This window comes from Takifugu flavidus, chromosome 3, assembly GCF_003711565.1.
Source record: "Takifugu flavidus isolate HTHZ2018 chromosome 3, ASM371156v2, whole genome shotgun sequence".
Taxonomy (NCBI): domain Eukaryota; kingdom Metazoa; phylum Chordata; class Actinopteri; order Tetraodontiformes; family Tetraodontidae; genus Takifugu; species Takifugu flavidus.
This window is the reverse complement of record NC_079522.1, coordinates 4,009,021-4,029,341: the sequence shown is the minus strand read 5'-3', so window position 1 is coordinate 4,029,341 and position 20,321 is coordinate 4,009,021. Positions and strand designations below refer to the sequence as shown.

At 39.8% G+C, this 20,321-nt stretch overlaps 4 protein-coding genes and 1 long non-coding RNA gene across 5 annotated transcripts; 4 read left to right on the top strand and 1 right to left on the bottom strand.

Annotated features, from left to right (window-relative positions):
• Positions 1-19: 19 nt before the first annotated feature.
• ugt5g1 (UDP glucuronosyltransferase 5 family, polypeptide G1) lies at positions 20-3,454 on the top strand. Its single transcript, XM_057027012.1, has 3 exons — positions 20-595; positions 726-832; positions 1,273-3,454. The coding sequence occupies exon 3, from the start codon at positions 1,276-1,278 to the stop codon at positions 2,860-2,862; it is 1,587 nt and encodes a 528-aa protein (XP_056882992.1). The 5' UTR covers positions 20-595; positions 726-832; positions 1,273-1,275; the 3' UTR covers positions 2,863-3,454.
• On the bottom strand, positions 1,281-6,268 carry LOC130522532 (uncharacterized). Its single transcript, XR_008949643.1, has 4 exons — positions 6,132-6,268; positions 4,055-4,120; positions 2,729-2,825; positions 1,281-1,413 (listed from the first exon to the last, which is right to left on the bottom strand). It is a non-coding gene; the product is annotated as an uncharacterized LOC130522532 (long non-coding RNA).
• si:dkey-165a24.9 (G-protein coupled receptor 4) lies at positions 4,929-6,805 on the top strand. The gene is made up of 2 exons (XM_057027013.1): positions 4,929-5,889; positions 6,005-6,805. The coding sequence occupies exons 1-2, from the start codon at positions 5,309-5,311 to the stop codon at positions 6,426-6,428; spliced, it is 1,005 nt and encodes a 334-aa protein (XP_056882993.1). The 5' UTR covers positions 4,929-5,308; the 3' UTR covers positions 6,429-6,805.
• Positions 6,806-11,750: 4,945 nt separating this feature from the next.
• LOC130522983 (uncharacterized) lies at positions 11,751-13,516 on the top strand. Its single transcript, XM_057027908.1, has 5 exons — positions 11,751-11,904; positions 12,009-12,692; positions 12,793-12,918; positions 12,993-13,036; positions 13,192-13,516. The coding sequence occupies exons 1-5, from the start codon at positions 11,862-11,864 to the stop codon at positions 13,321-13,323; spliced, it is 1,029 nt and encodes a 342-aa protein (XP_056883888.1). The 5' UTR covers positions 11,751-11,861; the 3' UTR covers positions 13,324-13,516.
• A 2,093-nt stretch (positions 13,517-15,609) lies between these two features.
• LOC130522982 (uncharacterized) lies at positions 15,610-17,800 on the top strand. Its single transcript, XM_057027906.1, has 5 exons — positions 15,610-16,180; positions 16,278-16,961; positions 17,043-17,177; positions 17,255-17,289; positions 17,622-17,800. Exons 1-5 carry the CDS (start codon positions 16,087-16,089, stop codon positions 17,733-17,735), a joined length of 1,062 nt encoding a protein of 353 aa, XP_056883886.1. The 5' UTR covers positions 15,610-16,086; the 3' UTR covers positions 17,736-17,800.
• The last annotated feature ends 2,521 nt before the right edge of the window (positions 17,801-20,321 follow it).

Sequence of the window (20,321 nt, the reverse complement as noted above, 5' to 3'; positions counted from 1 at the left end):
AGCATTGAAAAACTCAAATGATTTTAAAAACAAGTTTTCAAGTGTTACATGCAGCTGAAGGCTGTAACCTTGGCACTGGAGGGGTTTCTGCCTCCGGTTTACTGCCCACCGCCCTTTGCCTGCACGCGAGCGATCACAAGTTCGCAGCTGCGGGGAGTTGTTTGACACAATTTCCACTGACCGGCCTTTACGTGCAGAAAATTTCCCTTCTCATTTTTAAATGAGCAGATTTTTTAGCTCAAGTTGATGAAGAAACTGGACACCAATAATGGATGCTGTCCTGTATTTTCGAGTCCATCATACTGAACTTGGAACTATTTTATTGCTCCCTTCACTTTGACCACATACACCTTTGGTGCTAATGACCTCTTGTACTGCCTGTTCTAATTTACGTAACTCCACTGAAGCAGAGGAGAGAAGGGGAAGGCTGTAGCTCACTGATAGGAGCAGCAATTCGTGCACTCTTTGTAATCTCCACATCTGCTTTTATTTTCCCTCCACTGCGACCCTGCCTCTTCCTCCCTCCCTCATTCCCTGACAGGCTGGATCCCCCCTTTTTGGCATCATTTACATCAATCAGAGCCTCTAAATTTATGTAAGTGCTCTTTTTGCTCTGAGACATTTATCACAATGAGCATAAACATGATTAAGTCCCAATTCTTTTGCTGTGATTCTCACATCTGCCAGCTCTATTTGCTGACAAAATGAACTTTGACCATTCACAGGATATGTAAGTAGAGGTGTGGACATACACTCACAGTTCAAAAATCAGGGATTACAACTTCCTACACAGCTTGAGAGTTAAGGATTTGGAATCAACGGTTATATCTAGGTAAGGAATTGAATGACATGCATTTTGTTATTTAAAAAAAAAACTTTTACTTCTGAGCTGCACAGCACATTGTATTGTGTGCTATTTTTACTTGACCTGCAGAAATCGTAAAAGAGAAAGAAAATATAAGCTGAAAATTGCAGTAGTAGCAGGATATTGATATTTACTGGGTGAAATTAGAACAAATTCTACTCTTCTCCTCATCTTTCTCATAAGAACCTAGCACAAAAAGACAAATCTTGACAACTTGCGCAGAATGCTAGTTGGGTAGTGTCTTTGTAGAGTTTGTATGTTGTCTCTGTGGGTTTCCTCCAGGTTACTCAAGCCCCCTCAACATCCAGAGACACATACATTGGGCTTATTAGAGTCAGACAAATGTTTTTGAAATTCACAATAGAAAGTACGAGCTGTACTTTGAAACTTTTCTTTGTTTCTAATAGGAAATGTCCAGGATAATCCCTGTGTTCCTGGCAGGGCTGTGCATTTTGCTTCTAGGCCCCACTCTAGGCAGCAGCAGCAGAATTCTGGTAGTGCCCGTGGATGGCAGCCACTGGATAAACATGGAGATCCTCCTCAGGGAGCTGCACACAAGAGGCCACAGTATCACCGTGCTGCGTTCTCCCAAGAGCTGGTACATCCCCAGTGAATCTGAAATTTTCAGCTCCATCAATGTGACCATGCTGGAGGATAAGACAGACATGTCATACTATAACAAACTGTTGCTAGATGTCATGGAGTGCCGACAATCTGGGGAGTTTCTGCGTAGCTTCTGCCAGCAGCACTTGATCACATCGATGTTGGACAAGGGCCATAAAATTCTTGCCAGTGCAGCTGCCACGATGTTAGATGATCCCAAGTTTATGAAGAAGCTGACCGATGCCAAGTTTGACTTAATGTTGACTGATCCTGGTCTGACTATAGGGGTTGTTCTAGGTAGTTACCTCAAGCTGCCAATGGTTTTCAATGTGCGCTGGATTAATACTGGGGAAAGCCATTTTACCATTGCCCCCTCTCCCGTCTCTTACGTCCCAGTGCCAGGCAGTGAACTTCATGACCAGATGGATTTTCCCGGAAGGATCAAGAACATGTTACTTTACCTACACAGCTTGGTGGAACAATACTTTATCATTAATCCTGCCTACTCAGAGCTGCTCCAGAAGCACTTCCCTCCTGGGACAGACTTGCTGTCTTTGCAGCTTGCAGCTGATATCTGGCTGGTGAGAGTGGATTTTGTCTTCGAGTTCCCACGGCCTACTATGCCTAATGTGGTATACATTGGTGGTTTCCAGTGCCAAGAGGCCCAACCCCTCCCTGCTGAGATGGAAGCTTTTATGCAGAGCTCGGGGGAACATGGAGTGGTTGTCATGTCTCTGGGGACATTAGTGTCGGCCCTGCCTCTTGAGGTCACCGAGGCCATTGCCGCTGCCTTCGCGGAGCTCCCTCAGAAGGTGGTGTGGAAGTTTTTGGGTGAGAAACCTTCCTTTCTCGGCAACAACACCATGCTCACAAAGTGGCTGCCCCAGAACGACCTTTTGGGACATCCCAAAACTCGTGCTTTTGTTGCCCACGGAGGCACCAACGGAATGTACGAGGCCATTTACCATGGTGTTCCAGTTGTGGGCCTTCCTCTCCTGTTTGACCAGTTCGACAACCTACACCGACTAAAGGTGAGAGGGGCAGCCCGATTAGTGGAGGCCAAATCTCTCACAAAAGAAAACTTCCTGGAAGCTTTAAAGGACATACTGGAGACCCCCTCATACCGTGACAACATTCAACGTCTCTCACAGCTACACCGTGATCAGCTGATGTCGCCCATGGACACAGCTGTGTTCTGGACAGAGTATGTCATCAGAAACAAAGGTGCCGCCCATCTGAGGGCAGCAGGTTTTACTCTACCTTGGTATACATACTACAGCCTCGATGTGGCTCTTGCAATCTCAGCTGTTATTGCAGCCTGTGCCTGGGCTTTTGTCTTCATCTGTAGGGTCCTCTGCTGCCGTAAGTCAAGGAGAAAAACAAAAGCAGATTAGATTAGACATTTTATTATATCACGGGGAAATTAAACATTGATAATGTAAATATTGAGTAGTTAGATGCCATTATCTAATGTTTTCTACATAAAAGTCTTAATGGTGCTAGGCCCCTCTACGCATATAAATACCTCAATTAATGTGTGTGTCATTTGTTGATTTACACAATAAACACATTTGAAAAAACAATCTTTTGCTCATGTAGTAACTATTCTATTCAATGATACAGTTTCAGGGCTGTGCCGTTTCATGGGTCAGCTATGCTAACATTCACACACACTTGATTATGATGGAGGAGAACATTAATAAAGCTGCTGACTTTGGCGCCAGGAAGCACTTTTCCATAGCCGCCACTTGGTCAACACTGCTTGGATTTAATACAGAGACAACTGCGACTAAGATGACTCTGTGTGTACAAGGTACATGACAACTGCAGGTTTTACATGCGTGTTATCAGACTGAGTTTGAAGTTATCTGGTGTGTTTAGATAAACTTCCCATTTTTCACAGTTTCACAGCTTGCTATATTTCTTTTGAGAGCAACGTCACTGTTGAAAAAGCTGCGTTTTTAATGAGTAGCTTAGTTCACAACAGTGTATTTAATGTGGATGTTTTGAAGGCCCCTGTCGGGTATCTATTTTTGCGGCTCCTCATTTTGGGTGAAAAATTAACCTTGTTTAGAGTAATCAGATTTTTTTTTTCTTCTGATGTAAAAGGGTATTTTTTTTCCAATATTCTAAACAGATATTTGAGCATACAATTGTAATTTTCAGCTTGTTTCATAGCACTCCTCCAAATGTTAATATAAAATGAAGTTGAATATTACATGCAGCTGTTTCATATACCCTTTAATTTTTTTTTAACATTTACAACCCTCCGATTTCACTCTTCCACATGCTGAAAGAATCAGAGCAAAAGGGTTAATTATATTTAATCTTATTTAAGAAACATATCTACATTAAAATATATAATTTTTTCTTGGTTAAGTTTGTTTAACAATGGAAATTAATTTTGTCTCTTTTCATGATATCTGGTAGTAAAATGAAATTTTGGATTCATTCTTGACATATTATATGGGAGTTCACAAAGCAGTAACCATTTACCCAATACAACTCATGTTTTAATTGATAAATATGGAGCAGAAAGGTAGAGCAACACAAGCAGAGGTTTTAAGTATTGAGAAATCTACCCACATGCAGTTGAAACTGGTTCGCCTTGTTACTGTGAATAAATGGAATTTGAAATTCACGTCTAGCGACCTGTAAAAGAACACAAGAGTCAATGCACAAAAATAGATATATGACCTGGCATGTCAATGAATAAAAAAATCTGCTTCCCCGCCACCATGAACCTCATATTAGCAACATCCCCACCGTTTTTTGTGGTACTGTCCATCAACATCTCATTTCCCAGGTTTCTGACTACTATTTGCTGTGTTGGCAGCTCGCAAAGATTTTAGAGAGATTTTCTTCATTGCTTGATTGGCAATGAAGAATTGAAGAGAACGGTAGCAATACGTCTCCTTGCTGTTTTTAACAGTGGTCCTAGTCTACTCAATAAATCTCAGATCAGTGGCATTTTAAAGGAAACAGAGACTGATTATAATCTCCAGCTTTTGAAACCCTGGGGTAAAAATACTGCCAGCTCGCCATTGTCTCAACATACCCATTCTTCCCCAAAACAATTTCAATTGTGCACTTTCACCCGAGGTAGAACGCTCACTTTCACTCTGCCTGATTTGTGAAATGCTACTTTTTACTGCAGGGATTTCAGTAAAGCAGCAGTTTTAAATTAAACTTACATTTGTCCATTAAATGCAATTGTTAGTTGGACAATATGAAGCAAACTCTCAGTAACCTTTTTGACAGCTGATATATCATCATGACAATATTATGTGTTCCTATGTCTTTCCTGGCTCACAAGAGTTGAATGCTTTCAATGGCACACATCCAGTTACTGTATATAGAACCGAAAGGACATGAGTGGACACCCGAATTTGGTTCCACCCCTCACCTTACTAACCCCGTCTGCTGGTAGTCTGTGTTTTCGTTCTTGGGTAGAAAGGCTTTCTCCTGTTTCAGGATGTTGCCTTAAAAGCTGAAGAAGTGGGCTTCCTGTGGAGGAAGTGACCACAGAATAGACGAGGCTTGGTGGAGACATCGTCTTCCCAGCGTTTCTTGGGAACAGGTCAGTCCACAAAACAGAACAGAGAGGGTCCCACTGCTGCGAGGGTGGTAGTATGGTTTGTACTTGGAGTGTCTGCTAATGAGACCTCTTCTGTGGATGCCTTTGCTAATTGCTTTGCAGATTGTTTTGCTACATGGACCCTGGAGCTATTCTACAGGAGTTTCCTTCATTGCATATTAAAAATGAACAGGTAATTTTTTTTTCACGACACAGACTTTAAACACCTTTAGATCCCGGTCTGGGGAGTTCAAAGAGCAGAGATGTCCAATGACAGCTGTAACCTCCCGTTGGACACAGACATCTTTGGCCTGACGTGCACCTATGGCGTGATCTTCTCCCTGGGACTTCCCAGCAACCTGCTGTCCCTCTGGGGACTGTACCACCTGGGACGCTCAGGTGGGGGAGGATGTCAGCTAGTCTACATCCTCAATCTTCTGCTGTCAGACCTTCTGCAGCTGCTCACTCTGCCACTCTGGATCCTCTACCTCCAAGGAGCCCACCGCTGGCCCTATGGCCAGCTCACCTGCGAGCTGGTGGGCTACGTGTTTTATGTGAACGTTTATGCCAGCGTCATGTTCCTGTGCCTGATAGCGCTGGACCGCTGCCTTGCCATTGTGTACCCTCTGAGCAGCCGCAGGGTGCGGACTGTCAGGGTGGCGGTGGTGTGTGGTGTAGTGGTTTGGACTCTCACGTTCCTGTTCTGCCTGAGTGGACTACTTCCGTCTGTGTTTGACGGTGACCGGCTGCTATGTCTGGAGCAGTATCCTGTCAGCCCTGGATACGCCTACTTCAAGATCACCACCGTGGCCCTTGGGTTTCTCTTGCCATGCACAATCCTGGGGTGAGCTGTAACTTAGTTCATAAACATATCCAAGTTCTTATGTTGTTTTTTTAATATAAGGTTCTTTTAATTTTTAAAAATTATTTAGTGATATATTTAAAATTTCTTCTCTCAGCTACACTTCAGCCCACATTGGTGTGACCCTCCGACGTTCTCCTTCCCTCTCCGATCATGAGCGACACAAAATCGTGGGGATCCTGGTGGTGATCACTGTCAACTTCATTGTCGTGTTTGGGCCTTACCACCTTGTGGGCGGGTACAGATTCGTATCCTTGTTGCTGACTGACAGGCCATGCGATTTGGAGCGTTCTCTCTTCCTGGTGTACCGGCTGTGCTATGGTCTGACCAGCCTAAACACCTTATTAGATCCCCTCTTCTACATCTTCCTGTGTCCTGATGCCCGCTTGGAACTACAGAGGTCTCTGTCCTGTTGGGGAAGCCGAGAGAATGCCCGCAAAAAGATCAGACTCAGCACCAGAGTTCACCAAGGCAACCAAAGTGAGAACGAAAACAGACAAAATAAACCTCTAGCAATATAATCGAGATGATGCTGCAGGCCTGGTACCGCTTAAAGCAGCTGCGCCTCCCAGTGGAAAGTCACGTATATGCAAGCAAGTTCAGCTTTCAGGGATTTTAATCGAAACACTCGAGCTCTGAGCTACGGGACTTCAGTATTTGTTGGTCTTTCCATGCAAATACTTGCACTGTGTCTATTAAATGCATTTAAATGAACAATTTGAACCTATCACGCTACGTTTACAATTATTAATTAAAAAAAAGATTTGTCTGCTGTCATTTTAAAAGTTGAACATTCATGAATAACAAATGCGGCAATACCAGTGTATTTATTTTGGATTTGTGTAAATTTGTGTAAAATTATATGAATAAATGAATGTAATGATGCAGTTAGAAACCACGTCAAAGACCTAATATATTCTCGACTACAAGCGCATGAAAGTTTAAATTAAAAAAAATCCTGCTGAAATTCAGATAATGGTACAGTTCTACCACCTAGCGGAAATGTATGTTCCTACAAGCAATTCATTGCAATTCAAGTCAATTATAGCTCCGTTAAGTGAGTCGATGACAGCTTAACGAAACGAAAAATCATGAGAATCCTCTTGATTCAAGTCAATCCTTCTTACTGATATTTATCAAAAAACAACTTGGCTGCCCAAACATTTAAAAAAGTGAAGCGTACTAGAATACTCAAAACTCCTTGTGTTTTATGATAATCATGAAAAAGCATAAAATATATGGATTATGATGCAGACAGTACATTAAAGATTTATAGGTAGTTGGTGAATTAAATTAATTCAAAGTTCCAATTTATTATGATCAATACATTACAATACAAATAATGTGCATGCTAAAGCAGGTTGAAAAAAAAACAAGATTAAGCTTTTTGGTTTCCTTTCTCTCTTTTTAAGACTACTTGTGTAACTGCTTGCTTCACAGATTGTGTAACAATTGCTTTGGCAGGAATATTTCATTAGGTTTTAAAATAGCCATAGCTAACCCTATAAAGCTCTAAATATTATAAACAAATGTTCTGCTGCTGGCATTTGAAGAGACTGCTTCCATTATTAAAAAAAAAAAAAAAAAAATCAATGCTGCTGATGCAAACTCTACTCAAATGCAACACTGTGGTGGAAATCAACCTTTTGAAAAATCTTTGATAATAAAACACTTAGATCTGATTCTGAGAGTGTGTCAGTGTTAGTGTTTGACTTTGATATGAATAGAGTGATTGGAAGCCACAAACCCAACAAAGGAACATTGTGGCTTGTAAAAAGATTGGCTACAAAAGCTCATCACATTAACATTATGTACAAAGACCTAAAGCTGAACATTCCAGATTTATTCTGTGTGTGTGTGTGTGTGTGTGTGTGTGGGGGGGGGGGGGGTTGCTTTTATTGCATGGACATGAGTTACAATCAAGCTGTGATATCAAAGACAATGATATTGGGTGCTCAGAGACAGGACTGTATCTGGAAATTACAAAATTCTTTCTGGAATCAACATTTACATGGATTGGACTGCTTGAACAACATAAACACAGAGTCTTCTGTAAGAGCAATGACCACTGACCCTATGAAAAAAGCCTTCAAAAGTAGTACAATTCATATACATTTAGGATAGATTTTTGTTTGAATAGTGCAACACAGAGCTCTGGTGGCCTTAGCTTGCACCAGAGAGGACGTCTCCCAACTACTACTGTCTCATCTACTCCACGCATTATAGATGCATTCATTAAATTTAAGATTATTTATATTTGTATAGCTGTAGTTGTGTTGCTTTTTGTTCTGTTTGAGGTGAACACTGTACCCACAAAGATGAAAATAGTTCTTTGGACCATTGCAACAACTTCTACACAAGTAATCTTGTGTCTGAAATAGACTACAAGTTCCTGCTACTAAATTAACTGAGCCTATTTTGCTTTATTTAAAAAATAAACAGTATATTTGTCATTATCTGGTGTGACAGATTTTCTGTTGAACTGCGTGTGGCAGATTGATAAATAACACCCATAACGCTACCTTCAGACTTAAACCTAAAGATTAAATGGTTACCCTCTATGAGGGTTTCTCGAAGACCATCCATGCACAGGTAAATGCAAAAGGGAATACAGGCGCAGTTCACAGATGCCCAGTGAATTAACATTTATTTAACAATTGATAAAATAATTTTATAAAATTAAAATTCACTCATAGTGCTCAATTCCAACAACACCAACAACAAAAAAGGAATGTCCTGTCCAGCTGGCACACCAACCTTTCAGGGGGACAGCTAAGTCGAGAGAGAAAACTATGCCAAGTAGCTGTGTCAGAGGTCACTACAAGACCAATAACACAAAACAGAAATACACCAAGTTAATTATATACAGAGATAAACCACAAAAACAAGGAAAGCATACATTTAGTAGAACCTCCACACCACTGCTGTACTAACCTTCCTTCACATCCAAAACCTAACTGGTCCCAGTTTGGCTAAAAACAACCAAACCACGGTTCACAATGCTAAGTCAGAAAGGCAGACTGGATACCTTGCGACTAAATTGAAAAGGCACCAAGAAAGGCAAACAAGGCAGCAGTTCCTTTCTATTGTATCATCACACAATTATTTTCACAGTAACACATGCAGTTCATCCGCTGTCCAGTAGGAAGCAGCAGCACACCTGACATGTTGCCTTGACAAAGAATATGTTGGAAAAAGTAAGGTGACGTGAACGCACCACACGAATACGGCTATAACCACAGGTATAATGCATTTTGTGTTGCTCTTGGGGCCAGTTTTGAAAGACAGTCGTGTTTTAGTAACAACTGTTGTAGTATACCTCAGTATTTTTTTGTTATTACTATTTTTTATTTCAAATGAAAAAAAATAAAAGTGTGTTGTTCCCCTCCAACACCTGTGTTGATGGGTAAACATCCTGCAGCCAACTGAGTTGAAAGAAAATCGTTTTTTCACTTTGTGTCTGAGCTCCTGCTCTGATCAAGCTCACTCGCATATTGTTTGTCACGGTGGTTTTCTCAGCTCTTGTACAGGATGTCAAACTGGGCTTTTGTTTGTTCTGGGTTCTTCATCTTAAAGGCTTCTGTTTTTTTACATGCATGCAACAGACAAAGAAAGTTGTGAAATCTTTTTTTAAGGCAGCTTTCAGTTTTTATTTTTTGTTCTTCCCAGAATAATGTATGTTAAAAAAGTCTCACTCAGATGCAAAAAAACATGAACTTGAACAGGTTTTGTCCATTATAAGTAGAAAACACGATAGTTGCCTCAAATGTTTCTAACATAGTCTGTAAGAAAGTTATGTTGACAGTCACATTACATTTGTATGTTCTCCACCATACAACACAATCAGGCACAACCCAGGGCTGTGTCCTGAGCCTTCTGCTCTCCAGTCTGGTTACCCACAGCTGCAGTGCTCGAATCATCATCACATCGATGTGCAGTTGACAAGACCCTGGAGGCTGTGACAGATTTAAGAGGAGGTAAGATCACATTCACACTACTGACTCGCCTCAGCCATCAACACCCAAGCAGCCATCACAAACACGCTGCAGTGGCTCCACTCCCTCAGAAGTGCTTTACGTGGTCTTTTCACAGGAAGTCATTATCTTGAGTAATGTTGGGCCTGACAAAAACACTAGAAGAGCCTGAAAAAGACAGACAACATCAATTGTTTCCTTTGTTATGGCTGGAGGAACTGCACAATCAATGGGACTCATTGAATATGACATATTGTTATTATATTGGATTGGTGGATTGGTGGGTGGGTTGGTCTATCACTCCAAGTTATTAATTAATCCTAGACCCAAACATTGCTTCAGTTCATTTGAAAGCCTGACTCTTGGCATCACCCATCTGAACCGGAAGACAGAAAAGCCACTTTTATTTGTAGTTATATATCAACCCCCTGCTGGACCACATTCAGAGTTCCTATCTGAGTTCTCTTACCTGACCTGGTCCTCAGGATAGATAAAGTCATTATTATTGGAGACTTTTACATCCATGTAGATGTTGTAAATGACAGCATTAGAAATGGCTTCATTTCATTACTTGAGTCAGTTGGTTTCCTTCAACAGATAAATCAACCAACTCATCTTCAACCACATCCTTGATCTAGTTCTGACTTATGGTGTTGAGGTAGAACATGTGTCAGTGTTCCCTCAGAACCCACTCCTGTCAGATCATTCTTTGATCACTTTTACATTTATGATTAAAGATTCTTCTATGTTCAGAACACAGTCTTACTATAGCAGATGTCTTTCAGATAATGCTGTAGCTAAATTTAAGGAAGTGATCCCTGTGCTAATCCCAGGACCACTGTGTGCTTCTCCAGGGATCAATCATTATAATCTTAGCCCTGCTGAGGTTGACTCTGTTACTGAAGGTGCAGCAGCCTCACTAAGAATCACGCTTGATTCTGTTGCCCCCCTGAAAAAGAAAATATTAAATGAGAGGAGGTGTGCCCACTAGTATAATTCACACATTAGGACCCTTGAGCAGAAAGTCTTCAGAAAGACTAGAAAGGAAGTGGTATTCTTGTAAAATACCTACCATTTATACTGGAAAGACTGTCTGGCTGTTTACAAAAAGGCCCTCCTCCGTAAGGCTAGAACATCTTATTTTTCTTTGTTAATTGAAGAAAACCAGAATAACCCCATATTTCTTTTTAGCACTGTGGCCAAATTAACTAAGAATCACAGCATTTTAGATCCACATATCCCTTCTTCCCTTAGTGGTGAAGACTTCATGAGCTTCTTCACTGATAAAGTTCTAGCTATCAGAGAAAAAGCTAAACAGGCCATCCCAAGAACTGGACCATCACCAGATGTGCTGACTGTGGGAACATACAGGGTCTAAAACAAGCCCTTACACTCCTTCACCCCAGCAACTATGCTGACCCACTCTACTCTTATACAATCAGCTTGTATTATTAATGTATTTCTATGTTTTCTACCTATTCTGTCCTCTACCTCTCCTCCCCCTTCTCCTCTCTCTCTACCCAGCCGTCCATCAGTAGGAGGGTCCCCCTACACGAGCCTGTTCCTGCTCAAGGTTTCTTACTGTTAAAGGGGAGCTTTTCCTTGCCACTGTTGCTTGTTGGCGTCAGGCCCTGGGATTCTGTAAAGCGCCTAGAAACAATTTTTATTATAACAGATGCTATATAAATAAAGATTCATTTATTGATTGTTTTAACTTTTCTAGCATGATCCAAAAATGGGGCCTCAGAAATATATGCACTGTACCACCTATAAGTGACAATCATCAACTTTTTAACCAAGGCTTAAGTCATTTGACCTGAATTTTGTTGTTGTTTCAGCCTCTTAACGCCCAATCCAATTTGATTTTTGCACATGAAAAAAAGGGAAGGTTAGATTAGCCAATCACAAGCAGCCTTGAACTCCTTCATAAATGGAAAGTATGTCCGTTGACAAGCAGGACATAAAGAGTAGATTCTCGTGATGGCTTCACTTTGCATTTTACTTGTGCTTCTTTGTGGAATTGGTAAGTATTTTATTTCTCTGCCTTTTGGCTTTTTATGTGTCTTTTCTTAATGTCTATGAAGGAAAACCTAAGAGCTAATTGACGTGAAATTGTATTTTTTTTAGGTCAAGTGCCACTTGCTGTTCAGCCCTTAGGCATCACTCAGGACCCTAGGGTCCTAATGGCACAAATTGGCCAGACGGTGACCTTGAAATGCTTCTGTGGAGAGGATTCAGTCACATTCTTCTCCTGGTACCAGCAAAGCTTGGGAAGAAAACCTGAGATCATATCAAGTCGTATGAGGCACAACAAGGAAGCAGCCATCTACCCTTCATTTAAAGGCAGATTTGAAGTGGAGAGCAAAGAAACAATCAACCACCTGACGATCGCTGACCTTCTCCTGTCTGACTCTGCCACCTACTATTGTGGGATTTTGGAATTCAACTCCCTGGAATTTGGAGAGGGGACTTTCCTTTATGTCACAATGCCACTCTCTAACATCCAGGGTGTAGTCTATCAGCCAGCCTTGGATCCTGTCAGACCAGGGGATTCGGTGCAGTTGAGTTGTGAAGCACACGGTGAGAAATGTAAAGGGGAGCAGAGCCTCTATTGGTTCAGACAGACAAAGGGTGAGCCTGTAATCATGTATCAGAATGAAGGAAACTGTGTGGACGAGGCTCACAACAGAAAATGTACTCTGACCTACTCTATAAAGTCAGTGAACTCCTCCGATGAAGGAATGTACTACTGTGCTCTGGCCTCTTGTGGGAAGCTTGTGTTTGGAAATGGAACACAAGTACAACTTACAAGTAAGCAATGCTCCATTATTTCGTTAAAAACAATTATGTGTAGCCCTAAAATATTTGACAAGAAACAATTTTTTTCCCCTCTTCTGTCGACGGGCTAAAGAAAGCAAAGTTGAACTTCTGGTTGTGTATTGCTTGAGCTCGGCGTTGGCGGTTTCCATCATCCTACTCTTTGTCTTGGCTTTCACCTCATATACACTGAAAAGACAAATTTGCTCTGTCTGTAAAGGTAGGTTTGTTTCAGGAAAGGAGATGATGATTTTGCATTGACCAGGATAAATCATTCATGCTATGTCACTACAGGAACTGTTGATCATCAGTCCATTTCTGCAGGTTCCGACATCACGGTAACAAATCATTAGATTATCTTTAAACCCCAACCCTACCTTGACGCTGCAATGGAGATAGCAGACAAGAAAAAGATTACATTTTTAAAAAATCCTAATGAGTTGTTAAATTAATGCTAACTTTTTCCTCATTGTTTACACTGTGCTTTTAACAGAGCCATGATGCAGGTAACCTCCATTATGCTGCTGTTGGGTTAAAAACATCCAGTGAAGGTGATCTAGGAGAGGAGGAATACCAACATGTGAAAAGTGTCTGCGTGTACTCAACAATAAAAATGGCAAAATAGTGAAATTTGTGATGAATTGTGAATGCTTTGATGATGGAACTCGTCCAAGATATCATTAACAGGAAACGTACAATATATGTGAGTATCAGTGGAAGAATAGGTCAATTTGGAGAACTTTTTTTTAAATTGAGGATGTGCAAATGGGTCTTTATAATCCAGAAAACTCAGTGTCAATAAAGACAATTTTTAAATATTTTGCTTGTTTGCTTGAATTTTACATCTCACATTCACTTTTCACTGCTGCGATGAAGGTAGTGAAATACTCAGAGTTGAAGTTTCCATTAGTGGAAAAACAAGTCAGAAATTGAATACAGGAAGCACAGCCTGCCACAGTCTTGCTTAAGAAATTATAAAAATAAAGGATGGTCTTTCAATTTAGATCCACATCAAATGTACTCAACTGTGATATGAGGCTATGCGGTTGATTAGGTGTCAAAAACCACATTAAAGACAGATTAAACTTCATCAGATCTATAGTAAAACCTACATACATACATACATACACACATACATATATATACATATATATAAGGAAGGGTCGGGACTTTTGGTCTTCTCTGGATACACCACTTATTTCCAAAGGATTATGAGGCTCTAATTGGTGTGGGATAAAATTAGGCCTACTTGGTGTTCATAGTTTGAGATCAGTCAGCAGTGTTGCTAGACTAGAGCTCTACACCAAAGATAATGATGTTGATATTTCACCTACCCGTTATATTTAAATTCACAATCAAATGTTCTACCGTGTGTTCTCAGTGGGACTGAATGGCCATGATTTCCAATTTGCTAAATCGATAAGGGTCAAATATTTTCCAATAAGGACAGCTTTTTACTATAGATATCTTTAACAGTTTCTTCTAAATGTACAGTTTGAATGACACAACCTGACACCCTGGTCTCTGTGAGGTTACCAGCCAAAGATTAGATCTGTCTCCCTTCAGTGTGCACTTTTTCAAGGTCACTCCGCTCACTTTGTCCGTGTGGCTGGCGACAGGAAGTCTATGCAGAGTTTCTGTTCAAAGGTGACCACAAAGACGTAACAACCAAATATGTTCCATTGTAGCGGCACTTCCTGAGTCAAGTTAATTTCACAAGAGAAGGGGATCAAAATCAACCCCTTATGGCTCATGTTGCATTTATAATGAATAAGGGTATGCTTGCCTTTCTGCTGTATTTTTAAAGTAGATTTATGTTGTTTTCCCATTTAAAAAAAAGAATTTAAAGAATTTAAACACAGAAGCTGGATGATTTAAATGTGGTATAGGAGAAGCCATCATAGCCAGGCTACGACAACAAACCAAAAATAGACGAGGTGGAGGGCTAAGGTCTAACCTTTCTTCCACCTACAACACTGTGCTTAGCAGTCTCCCCAAACTGCTAAACACCCATTCATGCATGAGAGTCAGTGCTCTACTCTCTCCTGGGGCATGGGACAAGAACCGCTGACGCCCTATAAAGAGAAGTCTCTGTGCTTTTGAAATGTTGTCAACTTCTCAGACATTTCTTATTCTACTACTGCATGACAGCCCTTGGCTCCACTATGAACATAAATCTCAACTTCCACCAAGTTAATCAGAACTGAAAAACCCTCATGCATGAGAAGCTCAATGTCTTCCCTCTATCTTTTGAAGCAGTTCCACACATGGGTTTTAAATGTTTTACATCAGAATAGACACACTGTGCCTGCCCCTCCCCAGAAAAACACTGTGGTCCAAAAACAAGAACACAACATTAATTGTTGCTCTACTTGTTTGCTATTTATATTGCTGTGCATTCTGCTGTGTTGGTCATACTTGTGCATACATGCATAGTGGGCTTGACATTTTCCCCTCCGTCTTTGTGGTTTCATACAGGAAGTCTTTGCAGTGTCATTGCACAGAAGTCAAAATGGATGACTTTGATGCTTTGATTTTGTTGTTCAACAGCAAAAACAGTTAAAAACAACTAATAGGGGTAATAAAATTGCCATTGTTGTGCTATTAATGTAATCCACATTAGAGTACTATAAATATATGCATCATTTCTCACATTGCATCGTTGGCACAATTTGGTGAAAATTTGGATTAATTTTATAAAAATGACACATATAGCTTAGCTATAAACTACCCTAAAAGACAATCAAATAGAACAGCAACAGGGCTTATATAAGTTTTGTCCCCAAATGTTACTTCTCTCCATGTTATCTACTTCATTTCTTTAAAGTTTTTCACACCTTTGAGGGCTGGAAGCTATCAATGAAACAGGAAGCTAGACAAAAGATGTCATGGCTCTTCTTGTTTGTCAGAAAGACTTCCATCTACAAGGTAAGAAAACATAATTCAGTCACTCTGTCAACTGGCTCAGAAGTGGCTGACTTGGAATTTCACTCATTATTCCTCTTGGTCTTTGTGGTAAAACCATGTTAAGACTATAAAACTGCATTGACTGAATCTTTTTCATGAGTTGCACCAATAATGTGAAATTTCACCCAATTTTCTCTGACTGTTACAATTAATATTTTCATAATTACATTTCACCAGGTGGAGGATTGGATACAGACATCAGTCGTTCCCTGAACATAAACCATGAATTCAGCATTATGTTAGGTAGTGGCGTAAATAAAGGTCCATCATTGACATTAATATACTTTCAGGGAATGGGCTTAAGAAACTTTGACAAGGTATGATCTACTGAACACGTGTTCACTGTTCCCATTTTAGGGCAGTCAATGTCACTTCAGGGTAGCCAATCAAATTTGCTCTATCGATTACGAGTATCACATAAATGAAGGATCACATCATTCATCTAGACATGCTCGTCACGATGGGGTCATTGAAGTTTGCTTTGTATATCCCTTTTCTCTGCTTGTGGGGTTTTGGTAAGTTTTATCATCTTGTGGATGTATCGATAATTTCATGCTAAACATTTATAAATGAAGTATTTTTGTTAATTTTGTTGATTTCTTTTTCATTCAGTCCTGACAGATGAAACATCCTCATTTGTGTATCCAGTGAACAGTTTAGTATTTGCTAATGTTGGGGAAAACATGACACTGCAGTGCTCTCATAAGGACAACTCTGCAAATACGTTCCATTGGTACAAGCAAACACAGGGAGAGAAACCGATACTCCTCTCTAACTTCTATAAACATGATAAAAAGGTAGAGCCCACAGGGAAGTTAAACAATCACTTTTCAGTAAACTTTACAGAGAGTAACTACCACTTGATTATTGCAAAGCTGAGGATTTCAGACTCAGGAATTTATTACTGCACAAGTAGCTACGTGAACACATTTAACTTTGAAAATATCTATATTGTCCATGTTACGAGTTTACATTTGACCGTACCAGTAGAGGTCCATCAGTCACCATCAGAATCTGTTCAGTCTGGGGGTTCTGTGACTCTGAACTGCAGAGTACATAATCGGACCTGTGATGAGGAACACGCAGTTTACTGGTTCAAGAAGTCAGGAGACTCTGAACCAGAGCTCATTTACACCCATGGGGGCAAGAAAGAACAGTGTGAGAGAAAAAACCTCACCTGTTTCTACAATTTGTCCATGAGGAACTTGAATACTTCCAAGGCTGGGACCTACCATTGTGCTGTTGCAGCATGTGGACAAATTCTGTTTGGAAATGGAACAAATCTGAATATTCAGGGTAAGTAAAACAATATTTAATACAATTATTTAAAGAAAAACTGAGAGATGTTTGTATGAATATTTAATCTGTGAAATACAGACAAAGTAAATTCTCCGATCCTGCTGCTGCTGGTGTATTTCTTGACTGGTGCTTTGGCATTCATCACCATCCTGTGTGCTTTACTGGCTTTAACACTGTTCAAAGTGTACAAGAGGATTAGCTCCAAGCATACAGGTAAATGTTCTTGTCCTTCAGTCAATTATATCACATTTAAATTTGGAAGTAAAGCTGTATTTGATATTTTTAAACAGATCAAACAGATCCATCCTGTGATATGATTGAAAGGGTGAGTTTTATTGTGTTAGAATGAATACATGAGTAAGTGTTGTGTTTGAAGATGATCAATCCATGATTATATATATATTATAGCCAATTGTCCATTCAACCAGCTTCTACCATTGTATTCCCTTTACATGGGTGACATTATAGACATAGAAATCCAGAATAAAACTTCATTCTTATCAGATTATTTAAAAAAAAAATGCTGTTTGTATACTGTATTTATGAACAGCGTTGATGTGATGTTGACAGTAGCAATAGTGTACATGGTTTTAAATTTTGTTCTCAGGTTTTGTCATCAAATGTACATACTTTTATCATTTTTTTGTATCTTAACAGGTTCAAGAGGAAAATCTCCAATATGCTGCTTTAAGGAACCAGAAAGCTAACAAATCAAGAAGAAAAAGAGAGACCAATGAAAAAGAATGTGTTTACTCTTCTGTTGCTCACTGATGCTTCAGAGGAACTGAAGTTCTTATAAACATGGCATCGGTAATGGATAAAGAAGCTAAAGCCAACTGCATGTTTTTTGTTGTAAATAAGATTCTTGCCTTCTCATCTGGATAAGAATGAGAAGAAGAATACATCTTATCTGTAGAGAGGCTGTACCAAAAAAGCACATTTTAAAATAAAAACAACTATATCTTCAGAAGTACTTCAGATTAAAAACACAAGTAATACACAAAGGAAGTAATAAAAGGAAAAAAAAAACAGCAAATTAAAACAGTTTTGAATCATGTTTTGAAGGTTAGTATGGTTGTGAGCAGAGCGTTCCAGAAGGTGGAGACAGCAGCAGAGAAAGGTCTGTTGCCAGGTTTGATTCCTATTTATTACAGTAGTGAAGTCTAGATGTAATGAAGGTGTATGTGAGTGATGCACTGGAGGAATAAGAGAGTGATGGACAAAAATGGCAGTTTTGGGGGTGTCAAGAGTAAGTCCAAGGTAATAAATAAAATAAATACTCTCAACATGAGTGTATGGAGTCGTGGGTGAGGGTGAGGTGAAGGTGATGGTCCAGGTATAGATGTAGAGTTGATATAATCAGCATAGCAGTGGAAACAAAGACAGAGACAATAGATGATCATAGCAATAGGAACACATACATAATGAAAAGGAGGGACCCAACCGCGGATGCTTTGAGGGAAAGTTTGTAGGAATTGATTTTATCAAGAAGAGTTTGTTATCAGTGATATGTGTGATTGCTTGGAATAAGTTGAGAGGAGGAGAATCTATGTAACATTGATAAGTGCAGTTCCAGTGCAGTGTCTGGAACCAGAACCCACATTAAAATTGTTCAAAGAGGTCATTATAGGTTGGTTTTCTGCTGACAGGCATTCCACAACCTGTGACATGAAGGAAAGAATTGACATGACAAGGAAGTTCCTTGGGATATCTAGTCCGAGGCTAGGTTTGCAGATGGGAGTGACGTGAACATGTTTGAGGGTGTCTGAGTTAGAGCAAGATGTGAGGCAGGAATTGATAAATTAGCAGATGATTGGAGAGATGGCAGGGATTCATTCCTTTATGAGATTAGAGGGTATGGGGTCCGGGAAGAACAGGGTAAATTTACATATAGACTCTGCAGTCAGGGGTGAAGAGCTGCATGGGAACTTAAGAGAGGTATTTGAGTAGTGAGGTCATCACAGATGGTATCGATTTTGGATTTGAGAAAGGAATGGAATGACTGACAGGCATCAGAGGTAGAGGGTCAAGAAGTGTTGTTTGGTTACAGCGGGGAGTTGATATAGAGAAGAGTGTTGTGGGGTTGATGAGCCAGAGTGGAGGACCCGAGACAATTGCATTGAATGTGAAAATCTTAGTGAGTCCTTGTAGTAGTTTAGGTAGTGGTAATGGACTTGGGGATGTACTGTGAGTCTGTTTTTCTTTGTACAGTTGTAGTTTTAGGCATTTCATTGGATATAAATTATCCACACTAAAGCATTTGGTTAATACCAGTCACATTTTAAGTTTCCATTTATTTTGCTGCCCTTCCCAAAGTAATTTGAAAACGTGGTCAGAATATGTTTTCCAGCTTGCTGTGTACACACACATAAGCTCTGGGCTATGTGCATGGGTTGGTTCTACATTTACTTTTTCCACTCTGGCCTTGTGGTTTCAAACAGGAAGTCTTTGCAGCGTCAAAAGTGTCACTTTAGTGCATTGACAAAAACAGTTAAAAGAAATAATGTGATGTATTTAACATTTTGCATTGTAGAATTTTTAATATTACTGAGATTGCACATGTTAATCCTTAGTATATTTGCAATGAGTCAGTCGCCAACTTTAATATGATTGAGCTGCACAGAAACCCAAAAACATTTTTCATGGTCTGTTAGCTTCCCCTCTGCTAGCTGCTTCATTTCTTTGAATCTCCTCTGACCTTTGTTACATTGGTTGTATCGATTAATTAGTAAGCTTGAAAAAATAATTGCGTTTCGTGTTAACTACTTTTAATCATATAGGCTTGAGAAATAATAAAGACAAGGTATAATTAAAGAAATATTCACTGTTTTCAAATTTGGGCAGCTAGTGTCGTTTTTTTGCTAGCCAATCAAAATCAGCCTTTTGTTTAAGAGCAGATAATGTAACAAGGATCTCAACATTCTTCTAAACACGCTCATCACAATGGAATCACTGGAGTTGGCTTCATATCTTCCTTGTTTTTGCTTGTGGAGTTTCTGGCATCACATTTTACCAAAACTACTTTGATAGTATCAATATTCTACACTGGTTTAAACTTTGTTTCAGTAACAGTTTTTGTGGTCTACAGTATATAGAGTATGATTTTGGTTTCTCTCTTTTGTTAGCAGATTCAAGAAGATAATGTCCTTTATGCTGCGTTAAGTAAGCAAAAGGTTAAAGAATCAAAAAGAAGAAGCAAGAGTATTGAAAGCGAATGTGTTAACACTTCTGTCAGTCAGTGATGCTTCCGTTTAACCTATTTTTCAACTCCCACCTGCCCTATTTTGTATTTGCCACCTCTTTTACCCTTGTGATTCGTTGTTGCAAAATAAAACTTTCTGATGATGTTTTTGTCTA

Excerpts from the sequence above, each read along its gene's own strand:
- LOC130522983 (XM_057027908.1), top strand. The coding sequence starts at position 11,862 with ATGGCTTCACTTTGCATTTTACTTGTGCTTCTTTGTGGAATTG. Across the intron at positions 12,919-12,992 it reads AATTTGCTCTGTCTGTAAAG|GAACTGTTGATCATCAGTCC; the intron begins GTAGGTTTGTTT and ends ATGTCACTACAG. Across the intron at positions 13,037-13,191 it reads CTGCAGGTTCCGACATCACG|AGCCATGATGCAGGTAACCT; the intron begins GTAACAAATCAT and ends TGCTTTTAACAG.
- si:dkey-165a24.9 (XM_057027013.1), top strand. The coding sequence starts at position 5,309 with ATGTCCAATGACAGCTGTAACCTCCCGTTGGACACAGACATCTTTGGC. Across the intron at positions 5,890-6,004 it reads TTGCCATGCACAATCCTGGG|CTACACTTCAGCCCACATTG; the intron begins GTGAGCTGTAAC and ends TTCTTCTCTCAG.
- ugt5g1 (XM_057027012.1), top strand. The coding sequence starts at position 1,276 with ATGTCCAGGATAATCCCTGTGTTCCTGGCAGGGCTGTGCATTTTGCTT.
- LOC130522982 (XM_057027906.1), top strand. The coding sequence starts at position 16,087 with ATGAAGGATCACATCATTCATCTAGACATGCTCGTCACGATGGGGTCA. Across the intron at positions 16,962-17,042 it reads AACAAATCTGAATATTCAGG|ACAAAGTAAATTCTCCGATC; the intron begins GTAAGTAAAACA and ends TGTGAAATACAG. Across the intron at positions 17,290-17,621 it reads CCTGTGATATGATTGAAAGG|GTTCAAGAGGAAAATCTCCA; the intron begins GTGAGTTTTATT and ends GTATCTTAACAG.